Genomic DNA, 24003 nt, shown 5'->3' on the forward strand with positions numbered 1-24003 from the left:
TTATATTAACATATTTTCTGGGAAAAATGGGTGTGATTCAAAGTTAGAACATTTGTTATTTTACTTCAGAAAGTCTTTATTGAACATCTTTCTTGTGTAGGACCCTGTGTAGAAAATGCAAAGGGAAATCATACTTGCCCTACAGGAAATTATAATCTTGTAGGGAAGGATAAGATGCAGACTGATATAATTCAAGGTAAAAAAAATAAATAAATAAGGGCCAAATCAGAGATGTAGGGATTCCAAAATGCCATTTGAGCGGTTCATGAAGTAAGAGTGGAACTTTGGTAATCAGATATCAGGGTAGTAGCTGTGAGTGCTGCATGGTGAAAGGACTAATATGAGCGTTACTGTGGAAGTGGGAAGACATGAGATGTACTCTGGAAATAGCAGATAGTCTGTTTTGGCCAGGGCATAGAATCCATGTCACGAAACAGTGAGGGGCAGGGACAGGGACAGGGAGGCAAGTTAGGGTCATTTTTTGGAGTCTTGAAAACCAGGGTGAGGGTGAGGAACTTGGATGGAATTCTGAAAAGTATGGATAGGCTTCCACTTGTGCTTTTGAAAGAATTCAACAGCTGTATGGAGAGGTGGCAGGGAGAGGCACAGAGAGATTGATTTTCTTTTTTTTTTTTTTTGAGACGGAGTCTTGCTCTGTCGCCCAGGCTGGAGTGTGGTGGCGCAGTCTCAGCTCACTGCAAGCTCCGCCTCCCAGGTTCACGCCATTCTCCTGCCTCAGCCTCTCTGAGTAGCTGGGACTACAGGCACCCGCCACCACGCCCAGCTAATTTTTTTTTTTTTTTTTTTTTTTTTTTTTTTTTTTGTATTTTTAGTGGAGACGGGGTTTCACCGTGGTCTCGATCTCCTGACCTCGTGATCCGCCCGCCTCGGCCTCCCAAAGTGCTGGGATTACAAGCCTGAGCCACCGCGCCCGGCCGAGATTGATTTTCTTATTAAGGAGGAGGGACAGGCTGTGTCAATTAGAAGACAAAGGAAAGCACACAGTGGATAGATTCAGCTGGACCTGGCAGTGGAGAGAAACCCAGTCAGATACCAAGTACTGCCAAATCAAAAGACCAGGACTGAGACACCCACTAAATCCAGCATTTAAAAGAAGTAGCCGTTGTTCATCTTTCTTAACTAGAGAGTAGTTGTGGAGCTCTGAAAACCGAAACCAGATCGCAATGAGTTGTGGAATGACTGATGGGTGAGGCAGTGGAGGGAGATTTTTCTTTCAAGGAATTTCTCAGTTAAGCAGAGGAAAAAGTGAGGGACTCATGACTGTGGGCAGGAATAAGGGAAAGCATTTTGAGAATAGGGTGTTGCTGGTCTTTGTGCTCCGATCACGTCGTGCCACTTATATTGATTTTTAATAAGCCATTGGTTCTCAAATTTGGCATCAGAATCCCCTGGAGCATTTGTTAAAACACAGATTGCTGGGACTCACACCTAGAGTTTCTGTAGGCTGGAGTGGGGCCCCAGAGTTTCATTTTTAAACTCTCAGTGACACTGCTGGTGAGGGGGTCATACTTTTAGGACAACTCATTTAGAGGTTGTATAAATGAGTTGATAGAAGTAGTATCAACCAATTTGACATCAATATATGTATTATTATATGTATTACATGGTTGAAAGAGGAATCCAGAAGTTTCCTTTGTCTTTTGTGTCAGTGGACACTAATGGTTCAACCAAGCACCTGGTGGTTTAATGTAACCTTAATAGGCAAGTTTATACAAGAGACTCTTCCTGTGCCGTGTCAGTTTGTGCCACACTGAGGCTTTTGCCTTAAAGTTGTCTTTGGAAGTAAGAGTCTATACAGCGAATAAAATAATGTTTTAATGTTGGCATATTGGCTTTCCTTCTTTGCCCCAGTCAAAGCCATATTCTCAGCTATACTACAGTCCTTGATAACCTAAAATTCCTCTTAAATGCTGACTCAGAGGAATTGGAGCACACTACATTTTCTGTGGTTTTACTATTCCTCTATGACGACAGTAGTGTCATTGTCTTTTTGGATGACTTGCCTCTTGTTACCCACTTAAGAAATGATAGGCTGGGTGCGGTGGCTGACGCCTGTAATCCCAGCACTTTGGGAGGCCAAGCCAGGCAGATCACAAGGTCAGGAGTTCAAGACCAGCCTAACCAACATGGCGAAACCCCATCTCTACTAAATATACAAAAATTAGCCAGGTGTGGTGGCGTGCACCTGTAATCCCAGCTACTCAGGAGGCTGAGGCAGGAGAATTGCTTGAACCTGAGAAGTGGAGGTTACAGTGAGCTGAGATCGTACCACTGCACTCCAACCTGGGCGAGAAAGCGAGACTCCATTCCGTCTCCAAAAAACAAAAAAAAAAAAGATATTATTGCCCAGGGAGGGCACCCCAGTGGCACTTTCGGCAGTGGCCCCAGTGGTAGACCATTCTGATTGGGGTGGTGGGTGGGAGGCATGCTTCTCTCGGAGAAGCTGATGTTAGAGTGTAAGTTCGCACCTGCACCTATGCATTATTTGATTGGGTCCTGAGAAACTGACCACTTCCTCCAGGGCCTTTGAGGAATCCCGAATGTTCTCTAACAGAATGTTTTCGTTTCAAAAAAGAAACCTATTACAACAAAGCTGTTACCTTGTATCCTGCTAAATAAAAACAAGTTACATTTGAGGTAATTGTTTAGTCTGAGCTCTCCCTGGCGGGACTGTCAGACTAATTAGGCTGTTAGAAAACTATAGCAGGTGTGTTTGGTTGGAAGTGGTGGAGGAGTTTTGCATTGAAAACAATGAGCTGTCAAAGCACCATACCACCGGCCATTCTGACGATCCTGTCGTAACTTATTCCTACTCCCCTTCACCAGGCTTCTTTAATCATCTCCTACTCCCCTTCACCAGGCTTCTTTAATCATCTCCTACTCCCCTTCACCAGGCTTCTTTAATCATCTCCGCTAGGCTCTTAACGCTTTCCATACATTGGAGGAATGTCATCTTCCTAAATGAAGGTAGGGAGGAACACAGTTACCTCCTTGTTGAAATCTAATCCGGTTATATTGTGACTGGTTTCTTGAACACATCCTAAAGGTACAAAATTACGTTGGCCTTGGCTGTGTAATGTGAGGTTTACCTAATTCTCTATTGAAATGAATACATTAAAAAAAAAAACCCCCTCTAGAATCAGAATAGCAGCTCTGTTGCTTTTGGCCCAACTACCCTAAATGCTCATCACAGGCCGGGCATTGTTTCTTGCTTTCTCTAAACTTAGGTTAGTGCCGGGTCAGAGGAGGTTGGTGATTTAAAAATAGCTAGATTGCTAATTCAGTCACCGGCATAATACATGTGGTGGTGTTTATTTTCATTGTTCTAAGGACTGGGTGTTTAAGAACCAGTTCTAAAAGATAACGATGAATTATAGGATTGCCTTATTTCCTTGGCCAGTGTTCATGTCTTGATTTGTATGGAAACTTTTTTTTAATGTTGTGAGCTGATTTTTAACTTTATCAGAGTATACTCATCTATATTCCAAGATGACGCTAGCCTCAAGTTTGTGTATTTCCTTTCTTCATTTCTGTGTTCTGGTTTTGTATTTCAAGAACACAATAAATGGGGGATGGGGTAGAAGTATGTCCTCATTTCTAAGGAGCCTACCAGCACTGCAGATGGCAGCAGGCCCATGCAGCAAGTGTTGAGCAGCAAGGTTCTGTAATATTTTCAAAGAAGCATTACTCTATTTAGTTAGGATTCTAACTCAGTGTAGGGATGTAACGGTAATTTATACTTTCATTAATCCAGACCACTACAGCCTTCAGAATAAATATCAAATACTCATCAGACTGACAAAATTCAAGGAATTGATAAGTTCGTGCTTGTCTCAGTTTATAGTCAGTGGAAATTTATCCATTGCTCGTAAAAGTGTGGAGTGCTGTAGATTCTTAGGTATCTGATTGTATCTGATAAAATTGCAAACTCAAATGCCCCGGAGTCAGCAATGTTCTCTGGGGCATTCTCTCTTATAGGGTACAATCATGTGAATATATTTCATTGCTGTGGTAGAAGAAAAAAATAGAAGTCAGAATTTGCACTGGGGGGAGAATAGTTGAATGCTTTATGATGCAGCTGTTGTGGAAAATTGAGTTGTCTCACACAGGGCGAGGACAGCTCTGTGCCTATCTCTAGGACACCTGGAAGTGTGATGCTGACCACTGCCTAAGACAAGGACGAGACGGACTAGCTGGTGATTTATAATGTGCTGTTTAAGGTTTGAAACTCCCTTGTAGCCACCCAAGACTAGCTTCTCTACTCAGTTTAAGCATATATAGAGATTGATGGCTTAACTAGTTTTACTGGCTACACAGTTTGCCTTGGCTAGTCAACTAGAGGGTAGAAAAGACCCCACTGGAAACTTTTGCCTGGGCTTTCCTGAAATTCAGATTTCACATACATACCATGGAGCTTCGAAACCCATGTTGAGGGTGAAAGAGAAGGGATCCTGGGGAGCCGTGCCTGTCAGTCTCTCAGGCCTCTGATGCTTTTCTGGGCTTTCATTTTCCGGCCGTACCATAACATAACCTTTGCCTTGAGTAAAGTCTTCTGTGAATACATCCTGTGAAGTCTTGTGTGTCTGCCTAATTATCCAGCCCGTTGTAATTGACACATCTATGCCATGGAGTATTTTCCAAAAATGAGTTAAATATCTCTGCTTTTCATTAAAGTATTTATGGCGTGTTGAGTGGAAAACAAAGTGGCAGAGAAATTTTAAAAGGGAAAGAAAAAACAAGAATGTCCATGTTTGTCTAGAGAAAGGTGTGGGAGGATTCATCAGTTAGTACTCCTTACTGTGAGAAAGTGGTCTTGAGAAGAGGAATGTCAGCTTTTACCTTGTATACATACCTGTCTTGCTGGAAACATGTATTGATTTTGTCATTTGGTAGAAAACATTGAATATGTATTTAAAAGTTTCTTAGATGTGTACATTTGGGCAGTATGCCACATTTTTCTAAGTATTTCTCCAATAATGAATTGAGAGGGAACATTTGGGTGGAGAGGAGAATGCGCTGTTTGGCTGGAGACAAAGATTCGCAAAAAGTCAGTGGAGAAAGGAGGTAAATAAGTTTGAACATGGAGAGAAAATTGATCAGAGCAAGGTTGAGGGAAAATGAGCACGTACAGAAGATGGAGGCGTCAAGCAGATTTGAAGGAGGACGGCAGAAGTGCAGCAGATTTGGAGGCGGTTTTCCATGTAAGTGCCAGTGGCTTCCACTATCCGTTATTGAGTGAAGAGTCTCTGGCATAATCTGCTGGGTCTGAGAAGCCTGTTGTGACACTTCCCATGTGTTAAATGGAACCCAACAAAGTGGATCAGGGCTATTTTTACATGTGAACTAACAAACATCTGCAAAGTCGCAGCATGTTGAGGAGGGCTAGATTAAATTACAGAGCTGGAAGGAGTGGCCCTGAGCTGATACCAGGGAACAGTTTGTGTTAGTGCCTCTGAGGGTTACATAACCATTTCTAACTGCTTGCACTGAAAATTGGTTTAGTCACTTATAAAACTGAGATGTCTATTTTAAGCAAATGTTAAAATAGTTCATTGGCATCTTTTTCTGTAGCTATTTTTTAATTCAGTTATAGTTCGCATACCATATAATTCACCATGTTGAAGGATGCAGTTCAGTGGTATTTAGTGCATTCACAAGGTTATGCACCGATCACCACAACCTTAATTCTAGAACATTTTCATCAATCCAAAAAGAAACCCTATACATGTAAACAGTCAGTCTTTCTTTATTCCTTGAGTCCCTTGCAATCACTAACCTACCTTTTGTCTCTATGGATTTGTCTGTTCTTGGCATCTTAGGTACCTGGGATCATACAATACATGGCCCTTTGTGTCTGGGTTCTTTCACTTAGCCTATCTCCAAGATTCATTCATGTCGTTGTATCCACACTTAAATTCTTTTTATGGCAGAATAACATTCCATTTAATGGCTATGCCACATTTTGTTATCCATTCATCAGTTGATAGACATGTGGGTTGTTTCTACCCTTTGGCTATTATGAATAATGTTTCAGTGAACATTCATATACAAGTTTTGTGTGAACGTATGTTTTCCGTTCGCTTGGGTATACACCTAGTAGTAGAATTTCTGGGTCTATGGTAACTGTGCTTAACTTTTTGAGGAACTGCCGAAGTATTTTCCTATATAACTATTTATTAAATGTCATGTTTATGTTATTTTTAACATGAGCCCTACTAGGTAGTGGAGTTGTATTTTTAGCAAATCTATAACTGTTACAATGGTTTTATATGATCCTATGACAGATAAGAATATGAGTGGATCCAGCATTCCACCCAGCTAGTACTTACTGAGCACCTTTATGTCAGTGAGTGCTGTGTGATAACACTGGAACGGTAACAGTGAGTATAATAGAGAAGGTTTCTCTTGTCATGGATCTTATAATCTGGGGGAAGAGACAGCCCTTAAATAATCCTGTTTAATTAAGTATTCAGTAAAACTGCGATGCTGTGATAAGTGTTCTAAAGGAAAAGTGCACAGAGCTCATTTCGATTTGCAGGTGAGGAGGAAGGACTGGGTGTCAACACAGTGTCCCCTGAGAAAGTGCTGTTAAAGCTGAGATCTACAAGGTGTGTGTACAAGTTAACTAGGTGAGGATGGAGGGAAAGAGAATTCTAGGCATGGAAACATGTGCAAAGGATTTGAGACAGCAGAGAGCACGGTGCGCTCACTACAGAGTGTTGGGAGTGGCAAGAAGTGATGACGGGAAAGAGGCAAGAGTGCTTCATAAAAGGCCTTGTAGATGTTTCAATTTATTTTTTGAGCCTAGGGAAGCCAGTTGAAGAGTTCTGAGTAAGGGGTGACCCAGGTTTGTGTGTATGGACTGATACATAATAATATGTAATTATAGCATTTATGTAAAATCATAGATAATCCTTATAGCTACACTGTAGAAACTGAATTTGAAAGAGTTTAAGAATGAATGCAGGAAACTAGCCTGAGGCTAATGCAGACATCCAGTTGGGAGGGAGTGGTTCCTTGAACTAGGGGTGCTGATATTGGTGATGGTGGAGAAGATTTTTAAAATATTGGCAGATTTTGAGATGCTTAAGGCATAAAATCAACAGGAAGTTTTTAGTAGTAAAAATTATTCCAGATTTTCAAAGGCATTTTTTCTGTAAGAGTTTTAAAAGGGGATAAACAGGGAGGCATATGAGCATAATAAAACTGCCAAAAAATCATAATGCAGCATTGTTTACAAAGAGAAATTAAGTTGCTTCAAAAGCATTGCTACAGAAACAAAATAAAAGTTAAAAAAACTATACCCAAACTAATAAGTGAATATAACAAAATTACAGGGTGACAAGGTCATTCATTGTACAAAAATTTAATGCATTTCTAAATACTGCCAATGACTGGAAAATAGAATAAAAAATAACCCTCGTGAGATTAAGAAAAAAAAATAAAATATCAAGAATTAAATCTAGTGAAAGACCCATTCACAGAAAACTACAAAACATATCCAAGAAAAATTAAGATGTAAATAAACAGAGAAAGATAGCTTGTCCGTGAATTGGAAGATTTGAGACCCAAATCAAATTCCGGGAAGATAGTGTGTTCTGCAGAGCTTATTCATCCTGTCTAATCTAAAGTCTTAATCTTCATGTCAAATATCTTGATTTTAGAAATATTGGACACTGATAGTTTTTTTTAAAAAAACTAAGTATTACCATTGGGATAATTACTAATATGAGATAGGATCAGAAGGAAATAAGTGGTAATAAAGAGCTCTAGATACTATTGACCAGTTTTTCCTAAGTTAATGCAAACTTATAGCCCAGTCACTCTGTTAGTTGATCTTGGGTGTAGCTGATTTGAACAGGACTTTACCATCTCTCTTTGTTACCATCTCTCTTATTATATTGTAGCCACTGCATTACATGATTAAAGGGAAGTATGCTCTCATTTATTTATTTATTTATTTATTTATTTTTATTTTATTTTATTTTATTTTTGAGACGGAGTCTCGCTCTGTCACCCAGGCTGGAGTGCAGTGGCATGATCCTGGCTCACTGCAACCTCCCCCTCACGGGGTCAAGCCATTCTCCCGTCTCAGCCTTCCGAGTAGCTGGGACCACAGGTGTGCGCCACCATGCCTGGCTAATTTTTTTGGTGTTTTTTTTAGTAGAGACAGGGTTTCACCATGTTGGCCAGGCTAATCTCGAACACCTGACCTCAGGTGATCCGCTCACCTTGGCCTCCCAAAGTGCTGGGATTACAGGCGTGAGCTACTGCTCCCGGCCCTCATTTATTCTTTATGCTTTGTTACAACTTATTTTGAGGAACATACTGTTGGACTCTGGCAGAGATAGCACCTCTTGCTTTTCTACCAGAGGCTTTTTTGACTCCGGGTCAGAAGCTCCAAACCCCTACTGCTCCATGAGCAACATCGAGCAGGGGATTTACTCCTGGGATCAGTTTGGGTGAGCTCTGCAGGCATTAGAGTCTTGTGTTTTGGGATACAGTGATCAATTTAAGGTGCCTGTGCTTTAGATCCTTGGTCCGTACCTGTTTAAGTACTGTAAAAATTGGTACTTTAACTTCTGCGGTTAAGATATTGTACTGGAAATACTTTATGTGAGCTCTCTAGCTTGGAATGATTTTTTTTTTTAAATTAATGAAGTTAATTCACCAAAATGCACTGTGAGGTATTCATTAATTTGTTTTATAAGCATCTGAATGTCCTATATACCAAAGTGCTGCAAGTACAAGTAATAAAAAAAAAATGGCTAAGACATAATGTATGTGTTCAGGGAATTTAGAAACACAAAAAGACAATATTTTAATTTAAATAATTTATATTGTGACACTGATTTCAAAACATTTTTGTTTTTAATTAATATTAAATTTGCTATTTAACATTTTGGGGATTATTATTGTGATCGCTTTAGAGGGTTCAGGCTTCATCTATCCCAACATCAAAAGAAACTGAATCAAATGTTTTTGTACCTATAAATTATGCATTTTGCAAATACTTACTGAGTAGCTACTGTGTGCCAGGTACTGTGCTGTTTCCAGGGAATATAATATTAAAACAAATACTAAATGCTTTTCCCTCATGGAATTTACATCTGGATAATTTGTTGATGGGCCTTGACATATTTCTCTCCCAAAGTACCAAGTGCTGTGCCGGCTACCTCACATACTCTCTTATCCTGTTTTATTTTTATTTTTATTTTTTGGTGTTTATTAGCATACTCTGGTTATAGCACAGATAACATCACAGGAAAAAAAATTATACTGGATAACCCCACTGATGTGAAGCAGTAGCGAAACCCTAAGAAATACCTACCCCCCATCATAATTTAATAGTAGCCTCTTTTGCCTTTTTTTTTTTTCTTTTCAGAAAACCAAATATAGAAAATTTGGATTTTTAGGGCCAGGCACAGTGGCTCACGCCTATAATCCAAGCACTTTGGGAGGCCGAGGTGGGCAGATCACTTGAGGTCAGGAGTTCGAGACCAGCCTGGCCAACATGATGAAATGCTGTCTCTACTAAAAATACAAAAATTAGCCACGCGTGGTGGCGCATGCCTGTAGTCCCAGCTACCTGGAAGGCTGAGGCAGGAGAATGGCTTAAACCTGGGAGGCGGAGGTTGCAGTGAGCCAAGATTGTGCCATTGCACTCCAGCCTGGGTGACAGAGTGAGACTCCATCTCAAAAAAAAAAAAAAAAAAAAAAAAGAAAAGAAAATTTGGGTTGTTTTTGCTTTTTGTTGTTGTTTGTTTTTTTTGCATTACTGTAAACCTAAAGGTACAAATTCTTTCTCTGTTGGCTTTATGTGTTAAATTTTACTAAACTATTAGAAATCTATTATTCTGTGCTTGTGATTTTTCTTTTTAAACAATTGCTACTCTAGTAGCATCTGAAATGTTTTTAAGCTTGTCACTTCCTTTTTCACATCATTTTTTTTGAGCCCCGTAGTTCCTCTGTGTGCTAAAGAAAGCCCTTCATAACACCAATGAGATTGCTCTGTTAGGGATGTTATTGTGGGAGCTAAAATATACATTGGTTGTTTCTAATTTTTTTGTAATTTTACATATTCCTGCTATCATAATTAGATTTTTAACCTATACAAATTGCTACTGGTTATTTTGACTGACGCTATTCGTTTAAAATGATTACTTCATCAGAAACGGCCTTTTCATAGTAAAAAATGTTGTTTAAAATGTCACCTTTTCTCTTTCCAGTTTTGAGAAATGGTGCTTGGGAAATTGTCCACTGGGAAAAGGTATGCATTGATTTTTATTTTGTTCCAGGAGAAGAAATGCATAGCGGTGTACTCTAGTATATATAATTTTTTGTATAATATAAGCAAATGTCAAGAATTTTACTAATATAAAAGCTATTTAATAATATAAACATGCATGGATTCTTCAGTCACATTCATTTAATATTTCTGCTGTGTTATAGAAAGACTTATTTTGAAAAATATCTAGAACTTTTTGGTTTTTTCGTAGTATGTTTTGAGTACTGTTATCATAGATTTTATTTAACCATAAACTGTTTTATGTTGTAATTTTTTGCTTTAATCATCTACTTTCCAAGTAAAAATAAGAATTTGAGTTCTGATATTTTACGTCTGCATATTTTACTTCAAATTCATATAGTGAGACTAATTATATTTGCTTACCACTAATTCCTTTAAAACAAAAATCTTACAAATTAAATATTGTCTTCTAATGAAATCAGTTCTTTAACATCAAAGTTTAATTTGTTTATAGGACCTCTAACATGGCAGTTAGTAGGTTAAGTCATAATTTAACAAACGTTATTCAGGTGTTCTTTTCAGACTTCGCTTTCAAAAGGTAAGCAATTATTAGTTCTCCCTTAGTTCTGGAATAAGGTTTAAAATCTAGTCATCTACAAATGAATAGCTTTGGTATCTTGGTAAAAGACTTTTTGGAGGCTGAGCCGCCCTTCTTAGGGCACTTTATTTCCTGGGATTGCCAGGACACTAGAGATGTATCTCACAGGACAGTATCTTGCTAGGACAATCGAAGTGTAACCAACAGTTTATTTGCACTCCAGTACTTCCCAGCTGATTGAAGTCCATACCCTTGATTCTACCTTGTCATGGTCATCTTGTATTTCTGCAGGAGATACCTTGTACCCCCCAATTAAAAATTAATTAAATTTCTGTTGATTTTCAGTCAGTGGCTAGAATAGAGACTGACATCTCCTCTTTCATATAGTTGAAAATTTACCCCTATTTTGTCTTTGGTTTTTGACATGAGAGCAACAAACGGGAAAATACCTTGGTTGTGTTTTATTTATTTCTGTGATAGGAATCTCTTTTTCAGAAGCACAAAATAAACAGAAATGCTAAAAGGAATTTCAAAATAAGTTTCTTTTCTACTCTTTTCTGGCACGTATGGAATTAAACATTTTAGAAAGAAGACAGGTAGGATATAATCAAGTATGATAAGTTGAATTTTATTACAAATATTATTTTACCTAGGGTTGTCAGTGTAATTAACATAAATATGCATGCTAATAAATAACCTAGGCTGCTTCCTCAGAAAATAAAGTCGGGAGATAATAATGTACTACTTCACTCTAAACCTTTAAAATGTCTTATTTTCCTAATAAACAATCATTATTTCAAGATTGTGCTAACCTACCTGGATTATTGTAATTCTTACTTTTCCTATTTTTGACAGACAAATCACCAGCCAGGATTACCCATAATAATAGCATTTTCAGTCATCTCGCAGGTCAATGGCACACCTAACCTAGGCATCCCATTTTGAGATAGAGAAGGACAGAACTTAAAGTGTTGCCAAAAGTCATCCAGCCCGAAAGAGCTGAAGTTATTTAATAATTAGAATTATAGAAGTAATTAGAATCACTAAAAGTTGATTCAGTGATGAAATCATGATAAATATTCAAAAATTAACATCATTCTTAAGTTGGCAGTATCAAGTTTGAAAATAAAGTGAAGAAGAGGTCTCATTCCCAGTGGCCTATGGGAGGCCTACAAGTAAATTTAACGTATGTGTATGACCTTTGTAAAGAAAGCATCCAAACATTGATATTCAAGATTCATACAAATTTACAAGTATGTCATATTCCCAGAAAAATTAAAAGTGAAATATCACTTGTTCCAAATTATGAAGTAATATAATCCCAGGGAAATTATTATATTTTCCTCAAGAATTGACTAAATTTTTCATCTGACTTGCAAAAATAAACAGTTAAGAAAGTAGAATATATTTTGGAAAAATGAACAGTGTGCAAAGATTAACTACAGGTGAAATGGAAAGCAAAAGTTATTAAAATACTGTGGTTTGTTTGCAAAAATAGACATTGATGAGTAGAATAACATGGAGCAGATTTAAGCAGTATAGAATAAAATATAGTGCCCTGAAATAAGGCCTGTTTAAGATTTGAAAAAGGAGGCAAAAATTATTTTTTAAAGAATTATGTTATCACAGATTAGCAATTTTAAGAAATAGTATTTGAATATTTAGTTTATATCTAAGTCACAACCTATGCTAAAATAAATTTCAGCTGACTAAAAGAGTTAAATGCTAAAACGCTGTTGTTAGAAAACGTACAAATAGAATAAAGGCCTTAATAAATATTTGAAGAAGAGCAGTATCTCAAAATCTAGAATTAGATTATATGGAATCTAGATTATATAAATTTTAAAACTAATACACAACAAAAACTGCCACAAATAAGTAGGCAGGCTATGTGAAATATTTGCACCAAATAGGACAAATGATTAAGATCATTGTTATAAATAAGAAAACTTGACAGTAAACCAGAGATACGATAATCGACCAGACTCAGTATAATATTCAACCTAATAAAAGTTGCAAATTTAAACCATATTGAAGTTTCATTTGCTACCTATTCAATAAATAAAAACAAACTTATATTTCAGATTTATTTTTATGAAATATTTTATTTACATACTATTGTGAATGAGCAGTTTGGCTATTTATATTGAGAACCGTTAAAAGGGGATTCTGGAAATTTATCCCAAGAAAAGAATCATAAAGTTGGAGAATATCTCCACGTGTATAAAAATGTTTATTGTGGCATTATTTACTTATAATAGCAAAACAATAGAACATATGGAAATGCAACAATAGGGACATAATTTTATAAATTATGGCATTTTATACTCATATATTTTGTGACAAGTAAAATCTGTAATGTCACATGGTGTAGCAACACAGAAAAAATTATACTATTCATTCGACAAGTATTTATTGAGTGCATATGCCAAGCAGTGAGCTTAAAGCAGCAAGCAAGACAAATAAGGGTTCCTGTATCATAAGATCTAATCATAGGTGAAAAAAAATAGTACTATGTACACTGAAATACTGGCTTTGTAAATCGTTTATTGAACAAGTGAACAGGCACAAAAGCAGCCTTACTTGTTGGGATAACAAAATTTTGAGGCAAGTCTTTTCTTTGCCTTATATGATATTTTGTCCAATTAAAACTAAAATCAATAAGCCAAAACCAAGAGTGTCATCTACATGCCAAGGTAATATGATAGACCTTAGTGTAAATGGGCTTTACTTCAGGGCTCTTTCTCTGCCTTTCTAAATGTGTGGCTACTGTGGTTGCTCTTTAATGATCCTCAAAGGACCTACAAATTTGCCTAACATACATCTAATCATTCACAGCTGTGCAGACTTCAGCTCTCAGCTATTAGTGGTTTATCTCTCCAGTTAGTGCCCTGAAACCTTTTCCCTGTTGCAAAAGGTTAACTTGCAGACACATAGTTTTAAAAGAAAGTATTGCAATCACAGAACCCTACACAAGGAACCACATTGTGACTCCTGAACGGTAAGCTGCTGGCTTCATTGCTCTTGCCACAGATTATTTCTTTACAATGAGGTGCAGCTAACACTGTTCACAGGTTTTTGAGATGTATGCAGGTGGAGAATTTAGCCAAAGAATCTTGGAATCAACATATTCTTCTGGCTTATTAAGGAAGCATGGAGTGGTGGGCTGTATGCATGTGTAAAAGTTACTCTGTAAAGCCACTTTAATGCATGAAGCTTCCACCACAATATGTATTTCTTTTTTCTTTTCTTTTTTTTTTTTTTTTTTGATTTAGCGTCTCGCTCTGTTGCCCAGGCTGGAATGCAGTGGCGCAATCTCGGCTCACTGCAACCTCCGCCTCCTGGGTTCAAACGATTCTCCTGCCTCAGCCTCCTGAGTAGCTGGGATTACAGGTGCCTGCCACCACGCCCAGCTAATTTTTGTATTTTTGGTAGAGACGGGGTTTCACCATGTTGGCCAGGCTGGTCTTGAACTCCTGACCTCAGGTGATCTGCCCGCCTCAGTCTCCCAAAGTACTGGGATTACAGGTGTGAGCCACCACGCCCAGCTAATAGTTGGATTTTTAAATCAGGCTATTGCAGCCTGATAATCTTCCTATTTTACATAATCCTCGACGTTGCTAATATGAGTGACTTCAGAAGGCTGTAGGTAGTGGACTGAAAGCCCTAAACATTTCCTTAACTTTGGCATTTTGGTGACTAAAATTGCTTTATCATGACATTCCTCCAATTAGAATATGTATGATTAAAGCATTTTTGTCATCTTGACTTTTTCTTCTCTTGATTCCTCTTATGCACACACTAGGCTGGAAGGGGAATGCCATATTAGCTCAGAACCCAAAAGGAAAGACAGGTGTTTGGATGTCTTTTGAGAAATTGATCTTAAACACAGACATTCTAAGGAGTTAAGTTCCCTAGTTTCTTTACAGTAAAGAACTTCAGCATTCATTGATTTAGCATGCTTTAGTAAGAACTTCAGCATTTAGTAAGCCCCTGGTTTTCCCAGGCCACTGGCGTACCATATAAATTGTTACTATTTTATTGAGTTTAACCACAAGCCCTTCTTTTGTCTTACAATGAGTAAAGATGTTGGAAAGCAGCACAATCAATTAGGGATTTGTTTAAGTCTGACTGTTAGACTCTAACACGATAGTGTAGAGGATGTGATTCTGATTTTGTGAAGCACATAGTTGAATTTAAGAGGAAACATTAACACACAGGAGTTGATTAAAGAAAAATTAAATGGTAACTTGGATGCATTCTAAGTGCCATGATTTCAGAGAATTTACATTTTATTATCTTTCTGTCAGTGAGTATAATCACAGTACCATCACAGCACATTATTTTAAGGACCAGTTTACATTTATACTTGCAGTTTTTAATTTTTCCTCTTTATCCTTTTTTGAGGTAGGGGGTGTTTGATTCCAAGATCCCTGGTAATTTGCCAGTTTCAGCTAGTCCAAATTTCAGATTTCAGCTGAATTATTTTTTGAATCAAGGCACCCAGAACTTAAGCATACATGTCATAAATAAAGAGACAATACCCCTGCCCCAACCTTTCCTAACCTCTTCTTTTGGTAAATAATAGACCGCAGTGGGCTGCCTCTGCAGTAATTCTTATTATGATTCCCACAAAAGACACTATTCTGTTCTTACCCTCATAGTGTTATTTTAGAGTTCAAGGAAAAGTAGGGAGGGGGAAGAACAAACAGTCTTTAATTTAGAAAGTCTTTTTTTCCATCTATTAAGTATTGAAATTCATGTTTAGTCTCATTTGTCTACTAAGTGGTCAACTTTCATGATGTAAGGGGAGCAGCTAACAGTGTAACTTGGTGAACTCAGTTAAGCCAAGTTGTTGCTTAGTTATTGTATTGTTTGCCAAAAGCTATATGACACTTCCGTCACCTAAATTACTGCTAACAGTTTTTGAAAGTAGTATGTCTTTGTCTTTATGCCGGGCTCAGAAAAATGCTGAGAGGTAGTAAAATGAAGAGATTAATTTTTAATTTAAAATAATTGATAGTTTCACAAAATTATGCAAAATCAGGATTTGCAGACAGTCAAATGTGGATTTGAGTCTAAGCTCTTCAACTCCCCATGATCTTGAGCAAAAATGTCAGAATCTCAGACTCATTTTCTTTCTCTCCAAATGATGAGTTATAAGCAATACTTGTTTCACAAGCATTATTGTGAGGAGCAATTATATATGATAGTGTCTCCAGTTGCATTGAGATTTTCTTCAATAGGATAAAGATTTATATTGGTAAATTCCTCCTTTATATTTTTATGTCAGAGAGGATATGAGAAGTTGAGATGTCAATTAAATTGATAGAATAGATTGATTTTATCAAGATAAGTTATATATCCAATATACAGTGTTTATTTTTTTAAAGGATTCCTCCAACCCTGGTCTCACTCCTAGATAATTTTCTTCCATTTTGTGAAGATAAGTGGTTCTTGTTTGCCAGTAACGATTCTTACTGTATTCTGTGCTTTTCACAATGGGTTGTATATTTGTAACTATCTTTCAATGCAGATAATTAACCAATTCCCAGTTTTCTTTCAGGTAAATGTTGGAGATATAGTTGTAATAAAAGGCAAAGAGTATATACCCGCTGACACTGTACTTCTCTCATCAAGGTAGAGATGCCTACTGATGCTCAAACAGTGTAGAGGATGGTTTCTCTACCCTGCACTGACCTTGTGATTTCTCCAAGGAAATAAGGAATAAACGAAGAATTTAAAACCTCTCTAATAATTTTTATTTAAACATTTAAAAAATTGATTGGACTTAAAGGGTTATTTCATGTTTGCCGTATAGAATAAGTGATAGGTACTATACTTTATCATTCAAATACAATTAAGAGTCTACTCTCCCTCTGGATCTATCCAGATCCTTTTGTGGGGATCATAACTCTTAAGATTTCCTGTCATTTATTTTATATAATACATGGATTAGGTTCTATTGATTTTTTTTATCTTTCAGTCCTTGTTCATCATAAATCCCTACAAAGTTTCTTGATTATTATGATGGAATGGTATAAAAAAATGGATGAATGATTCTTTTTGCCATTATGCCTTTTGAAATGCCATACTCTTCCAACAGAAAAGTACTTTGCTCTTTCTTTTAAGTTCTTTCAGTTACTTAATTTAAATAATTTTCATTTTACTCATATTTTAGTCATGAATTAGTATTCAGAACATATGGCACTGTTACTCTTTAAAGAATGTGACTTTCAAATGGTTTTAGGTTTAAAAACTATAAACTAGTCCTATTTTAAATTAAAAAAATTGTTTTTAATATTTTAGAGGTTGTTTATCATCATTTCCTTGGACAGTTTTATTTGTAAATCCACATATGAATATGCACAGTGTCCTTTTTTCAAAATTTATTTTATCAGGTCATCATTTAAAGTGATTCGATTCATGACAAGTTAGTGAAACTTAACAAACAAAAGTATTTATAGTAGATACTTACAGAAGTAAGTCTACAACCAATTAAAGTAACTGCAGGTAGTTACATTTCTATAATTTTGTGCCATGTACCTATAGGTTTTTGTTTTCGGAAAAAATAATACAGATGTTTTCAAATCACTCTTTCTGTTCCTAGTTTCCTTTGCTTATAACTTTATCAGATAAAACTCTAAAACTGAGTGAAGCTAACCGTCCATTCTTGGCATCTTCAGAATTAGCCTGAGGGAGAGCTTATTTTCATTGTCTCAGGTTCTAGGTAGTATCAGGCACTAGAAAGAGCTCTCCTTAGGTAGTGAAAAGCCAGGATTCTTATTCTGAGTTGGTGATTTTGAACCAACTGCTTAATTTCTCATGCCTTGATTTCACATCTTTTATATTAAGATGGATTAAATCATCAAATTCTAATATTCCCCAATTCTTTTTGTTTAAATTGATAAGATTTAGGAGTACCTTACAGAATGGTGTCCAGTTTTACTAAATAAAAATGTGATGAATGGATTGGACAGTTGGCCATCTGAATGTTTTACAGTCTTGTGCTGCGTAACAACATTTTGGTCAGTTATGAAACACATATACAACGGTGGTCCCATAAGATTATAATGGAGCAGAAAAATTCCTATTGTACAAATACTTACTATTGTGTTACTGTTTCTTTACACTATTCCATACAGTAACATGCTGTACAGGTTTGTAGCCTAGGAACAATCTGCTATACCATATGGCCTTTAGACTATACCATCTAGGTTTGTATAGGTACCCTCTATGATGCTCACACAGTGACAAAAATGCCTAACAATGCATTCCTCAGAAGCTACACCTGTCATTGTCACGTGACTGTATGTAAGAAAGTTCAAAATGATTGTAACACCTTCTAACATTTTGGGAAAGTATTGTTTTCCCGATTAAACTCTTAGAGACATAATTATAGAATGAATCATATAGGCTGAACCGTTAAATACAATTTTTATTTTTGATGCTCAAAAATGTGAAGATAATCGACTATACTGCCCTGAATTTGTATTTAATTTTAAGTTGGAAATTTTCAAAATCTTTGCCGTCTGACTCTATCCAACTTCAGAAACTCCCCAGCAAGCTACTTGTATTTCTTAAACTTTAGACCATTTTTACAGAATTTGTTTTATAAACATTAAAAACACTTACTGGTGGCTATAAATATCAATTTATCGAAACAGTTTCTGTGTCTTAATATGGTCTCCACAGTGATTAACTTCCTCCAAGATTATATTTTTAAAAGATTATCTGATTCATTGCTTTTTGTTATTGAGTAGAATTCAAAATAAAGGTTGTGCTTCTAGACATTTCAATCCAAGTAGCAGAATACCACCTTTCAGGATTTTTTTTCCTCAGAGGGTTTTAGCATTACTTAGCTCCTTTGAATCTACATTAACCTCATGAAATAAGTAGTAGTGTCCAATCATTTAACTGAAAGAGAAATTTTGACTTTAGGTAATGACTAAGTCAGGGTTGGAATACTCCTAATTTACTATCTTCACACTGTCCACTATCAAAAGAAGCACATGATGATTTTTACCTGCAAGTGAGCAACCACTTAGCAGTAAGAGTAAACAACTGTTTATAATATTTTAATTTTCAATTTTTTAAATTTTTAATTACTAAGAGTGCATCTTCTGTGAGGTAGTTTGAAATTAAAGCGTGAACATGGTTGAAAGTTACTGTGTTTCATAGGCTTTCATTTTGAAATGAAACAGATTTTAGCATTTAATAAATACATTTATGTGTTAAGAAAGTATAAAGTAGGGTAAAATAACTCAAGCTGTTAATTCAAGTCCATATTCTCAGCATGTCTATTTCATACCCTCTCTGAAAAAATTTCTCTGGATTCAAAGGCTTATCCTTCCAAAAAATGCATTATCTAGACTTCATTAATTGCTAAGTAACTCAAAAGGCTACAGTTATGCCTTCTGACTTCCTAAGGCCTATGTCTTTGCAGCTTTGCATTAAAGTTAGTAAGATATTTATTCAATTAACTTTAAAAATATTTTGGAGTCAGAACATTTTTAATAGTTTTTTTTAAGTGGGGCGGGGACTAGTATACTTTTTTTTCAAAACCCTATCACAACCCTAAAAGATAATTTTCATTATTATTTTCTTCCTTTTTTGGTACAAGTGGACATACAGTAGATGGCATGAGGTTGAGAAATTTGAGAAAGAAAAATCTAGAATATAATGTAGTTCTCTATAAAATATGCTTTAATTTGATAAGCTTATGAGTAAACTTTTAAAAATTAAGTTTTCACACAACTTTAAATTGGGCTTAAAAGCAAATAAATAACCCTCAAATATTAAATGTTTTCTTATGCCTTCAGACCTGATCAAAATAAGTTTTGAAAAAAATTGGCATTAGATGTTTTTATTAACATGTATTATTTTCTATAATAATTTTGAACTTTCTGTCTCTTTTGTCCATTTGTTTGTTTTTTTTCCTCTGTTCATTTTTATTTTTTTTGCCATTTTAATTATTTTATACTGGGACGTATAGGTGGCAGTAGGGGAGATAGTGAAAGTGACCAATGGGGAACATCTCCCAGCAGATCTCATCAGTCTGTCCTCAAGGTTAGAACCACTGAGTCTTATAGGATGCGTGTATGTGGGTCCTCACCGTAAACCAGAGAACAGTTGCACCCAAATATGGTTGAGTTCTGTCTCTTCCTTTAAAACACAAACTTTTTATACTGCTTGGTGATGGACATTTCACAGATGTTTTAAAGGGATTTTTGAATACTATGTTGACTGATGCTTGTCCTTCAGCTGGGCAAATTGAACTCCTGTTATCAGTAGGAGTCTAAGAGGCATGACAATAAAGGTAGATTTTAATTTCCTATGCACCATTAATATATATTCATATTTAATAACATGCCTAAGTACTAAGGCTTAATTTATTATCTCTCCGGGATATTATTTTGAATAATGTTAAGCTTTTCATGAAACAGTCATTGAAAATTGATTAGATTATAAACATGTCTTATTCTTGTATTTTAAATTTTTCTGTAAGTTCTATAAAATCCTTCCAGCGATTGTGACTATAATTTGGGCTCATAGGGTTTATAGAGGACCCCCTGCACAAAGCTGGATGTTGCACATTTTGTACCGCATGCTTTGGGATCAACTTTTATCCCACTTGTATCTAGTGACAAAGTGCACGTTACTGTGATCAATTTCAGCTGTCTACTAGTGTCTGTATTGTGATATGCATCTTGTTTCATTTTTCACTTACTAATCAAAAAGCCTGCTTTGCCTCTCTTGACTAGTTTGTGTTTTAGATGTCATCATAGTTTGCTGAAATATTTATGATCTAGCATGATTCCTTATCTGAGACTTCTTGCTGCCTTTTCACAGCACTATTAAGAATTGCTTCAGTAACTGCTGTCCTAAGTGATTGTTGAGAATGTTCTGAATTTCTATGCTTATTTTATTACCCCAACTTCAAATAGAACTTAGCCATTTGAACTTCCTAACTTCCTAGCCATTTAAAGACCTAGATAAGTTACTTTATGCAAAAAAAAGTAGAATTAGAATATTATTCTAATTGTCAGAATATGGAATCAACATTATCATTTAGTATTTTCTTTGTCATCGTGCTTCTATATTATCAGAAGATGTGTTTTATAAATTCATAAACTATGTTTCAAATGTATACATAAGTAAATTACAAATTTCGAGCAATTTCCAGAGCCAAATTGCTATTGTGACAGTGATTTTAAAAATAAAATTTTGAATAAGTTATAGAGTGAAAATATAAATATTGAAGGACTTAATTTTGGGGAAAAGTAGCAGCTTTTACGAAAGAAAGCTCGTAGAGTAAATTGAAGAACTTGCAGAGCTACTTTAAAATGAATCAGTAAAGTATTTTTGATTAATGTCTATGTGTTTAAGCAATTTTCACAAATCTTCAGGCCACAAAATTAAGCTACATGCCCATTTCTGAAACTAGGAATAGTCTGTTTTGCACATGTACAAATTGGAAGTTGATTAGAAAATTCCAGGTGTTTGTAATTTGTAAATTTTTTTCTTTCTAGCTTTGAGTACACATGCTTATAAGAGATTACATTTATAATACTTATGTGATATTAGTAAATTATTAATTAGTATTAGTAAATATTATATAACCAAGCATTAATCAGATTAGAATGCTTTTCTTTAGAATTGAGGATCAGATTATACAGGTGAACCAGGTGAATTTCCTATTCACCTGGTTCAAATTGGGCTACAAACTCGCTTGTCTGTAGTTGCTGAGCAAGTCAAATCAGCATGTGAAAGGGAAAGATAAGACAGTCTGGGCTGTGGTGGTGTGATAAAACTGGAGAACATGGACCCCTTATGCCAGCCGCCACACACCAGATTTTACTAAGACACACTGGTGGGGAACCCATAAAGTGTATCTTCTAGGTCAAGGAGCAATATGGCCTAGCTGATAGATTTTAGTTTTAGTTTTTACCGCTGTGAGAATCTCTCAAGCAACTTTAATAGGAGAGCAGGAGTGGAAAACATAGAGGGAGAAAGCTATATATCCACTTTCATTGTAAAATTTGTTCATATTACTTTTTTTAAACAACCTTAAAATTTAAATATTATGGTTTATGTCATCCTATTCATCATAGCTAAAAGGGTAGTAAATGCAGGTTTGTAGAACTAGCAATCTGGAATTTTCTCATCAACCACTTTCTTAACCAATTTACATGCGTGCCATGAGCATGAAATCTCATGTGGTGTTTTGAGCTAAAGATAAATCTGGACACAAAACTGCTTTACATTTCAGATACAGTCTGTGTTGTGTCTATGTGGATGAACAATTTAAATATAATGTGCAAATCTATTCATTTGCATTATCTTGAAGACCATTACTGATTGTTGTCAGGAAATTGCTTTTGGGTCCTTCTGGCTGAAAAGCTAATCCACGAGTCGTCATGCATGGGTTCTGCCTCACAGCATCTTGCTGTTAGAATGAAAATCATCAAGAAGCTAAGTAACTATTCCTTTGTCTAGAACGAAAGGATTTAGTGAGTCTGAGCATTTAAATAAGTTATTATTATGCTTTTCTTCCCCTACTAAATCTTTGTGCTTCTCAACTCCAAACTACAGTGAGCCCCAAGCCATGTGCTACATTGAAACATCCAACTTAGATGGTGAAACAAACTTGAAAATTAGACAGGTAAGATCTGATACAAGTATATATATAATCACTGCTATTTTATTACATGGAATTAAGAGCTTCTTTCTTTGTGTTATTGTCTTGAAGTAATCTGTCCTATTGCAAATATGTTCCCATGGAACCACAATGAAGAGGTTTTATAAACTGGTATTGTTAAGTATTATGGAAGATTCTGATGTATTTGGTTAAATATGATCTATCTTATAGATACTATTTGTAATATTTTTAATTATGTAATAGCTAACACTCAGATAATAGTAGTTCTAAGTGCTTTGATATGTTTTAACTTTTTCCTATTCACCTGGTTCAAATTATAATTTGACTTTGCCATGTTAAAAAGCTGTACAAGGGCCGGGCGTGGTGGCTTACGGCTGTAAATCTCAGCACTTTGGGAGGCTGAGGTGGGCGAATCACAAGGTCAGGAGATCGAGACCATCCCGGCTAACATGGTGAAACCCTGTCTCTACTAAAAAAATACAAAAAATTAGCCAGGCATGGTGGCAGGCACCTGTACTCCCAGCTACTGAGGAGGCTGAGGCAGGAGAATGGCGTGAACACGGGAAGCAGAGCTTGCAGTGAGCCGAGATTGCGCCACTACACTCCAGCCTGGGTGACAGAGCAAGACTCCGTCTCAAAAAAAAAAAAAAAAAAGCTGTACAAGGATGGGCACAGTGGCTCACACATGTAATCACACTTTGGGAGGCCAAAGCAGGCGGATCACGAGGTCAGGAGTTCAAGACCAGCCTGACCAACATGGTGAAACCCTGTGTCTACTAAAAATACAACAAGTAGCCGGACAGGGTGGCACGCGCCTGCAATCCTAGCTGCTCAGGATTCTGAGGCAGGAGAATCGCTTGAACCCGAGAGGCAGAGGTTGTAGTGAGACGAGATCGTGCCACCACGCTCCAGCCTGGGTGACAGAGTGAGACTCCATCTCAAAAAAAAAAGGAAGAAAAAAAGCTGTACAACAAGCTCCCATAACACAAGTTTACTACATAAGCTCCGTTGTACACCCCTGAACATAAAATAAAACTTTTTTAAAAAGCCATACTTTCTATTGCTGTGCAAAAACTCTCACTCATCTTACTCATCTTGGGGAATAGTTTACATTTCTGTATTTACTTTTCATATCATCTCAAGCAAAAATAACTGTAAAGTTTTTAAAGTTTTAAGAGGGACTTTAAAAATGTATGCCCTTGGTTTCTAGATGAATGATGAAAATGACATTTGGGAGGGTTGGGATATGTTGGAACTAGATCATCACAGAGGGCCTGGACCCAGACTGCCACTGTGTGAGGGGTCCTGCTCAGTGACAGCTGCTTCTCGTTGGCCAGAGGGAAAACCTGTTTTGGAGTTCCCCTTCTCAGTGGAATAAAAAAAGAGAAACAAAGCTGTGTTCTTTGAACACAGATTCCGTCTATTTTTCATCTTGTTTAGATTCTGAAGACAGACTCAGACTGTATAGTGCTA

General features: G+C 36.4%; 1 protein-coding gene across 4 annotated transcripts in view; it reads left to right on the forward strand.

Moving 5' to 3' along the window:
* ATP8A1 (ATPase phospholipid transporting 8A1) overlaps window positions 1-24003 on the forward strand; it is a 251337-nt gene that overhangs the window by 48779 nt on the left and 178555 nt on the right. For 2 of the 4 annotated variants that reach the window (XM_030801459.1, XM_003258635.2), the window contains exons 6-8: window positions 10251-10291; window positions 16435-16508; window positions 22464-22533. In XM_030801459.1, the coding sequence (XP_030657319.1) occupies window positions 10251-10291; window positions 16435-16508; window positions 22464-22533 (185 nt within the window). Of the gene's footprint in view, window positions 1-10250; window positions 10292-16434; window positions 16509-19863; window positions 19938-22463; window positions 22534-24003 lie in introns of all 4 variants that reach the window. The other 2 variants (XM_003258634.2, XM_030801460.1) reach the window with 2 other exon arrangements.

The sequence above is a fragment of the Nomascus leucogenys genome, chromosome 20 (assembly GCF_006542625.1).
Source record: "Nomascus leucogenys isolate Asia chromosome 20, Asia_NLE_v1, whole genome shotgun sequence".
Classification (NCBI taxonomy): Eukaryota; Metazoa; Chordata; class Mammalia; order Primates; family Hylobatidae; genus Nomascus; species Nomascus leucogenys.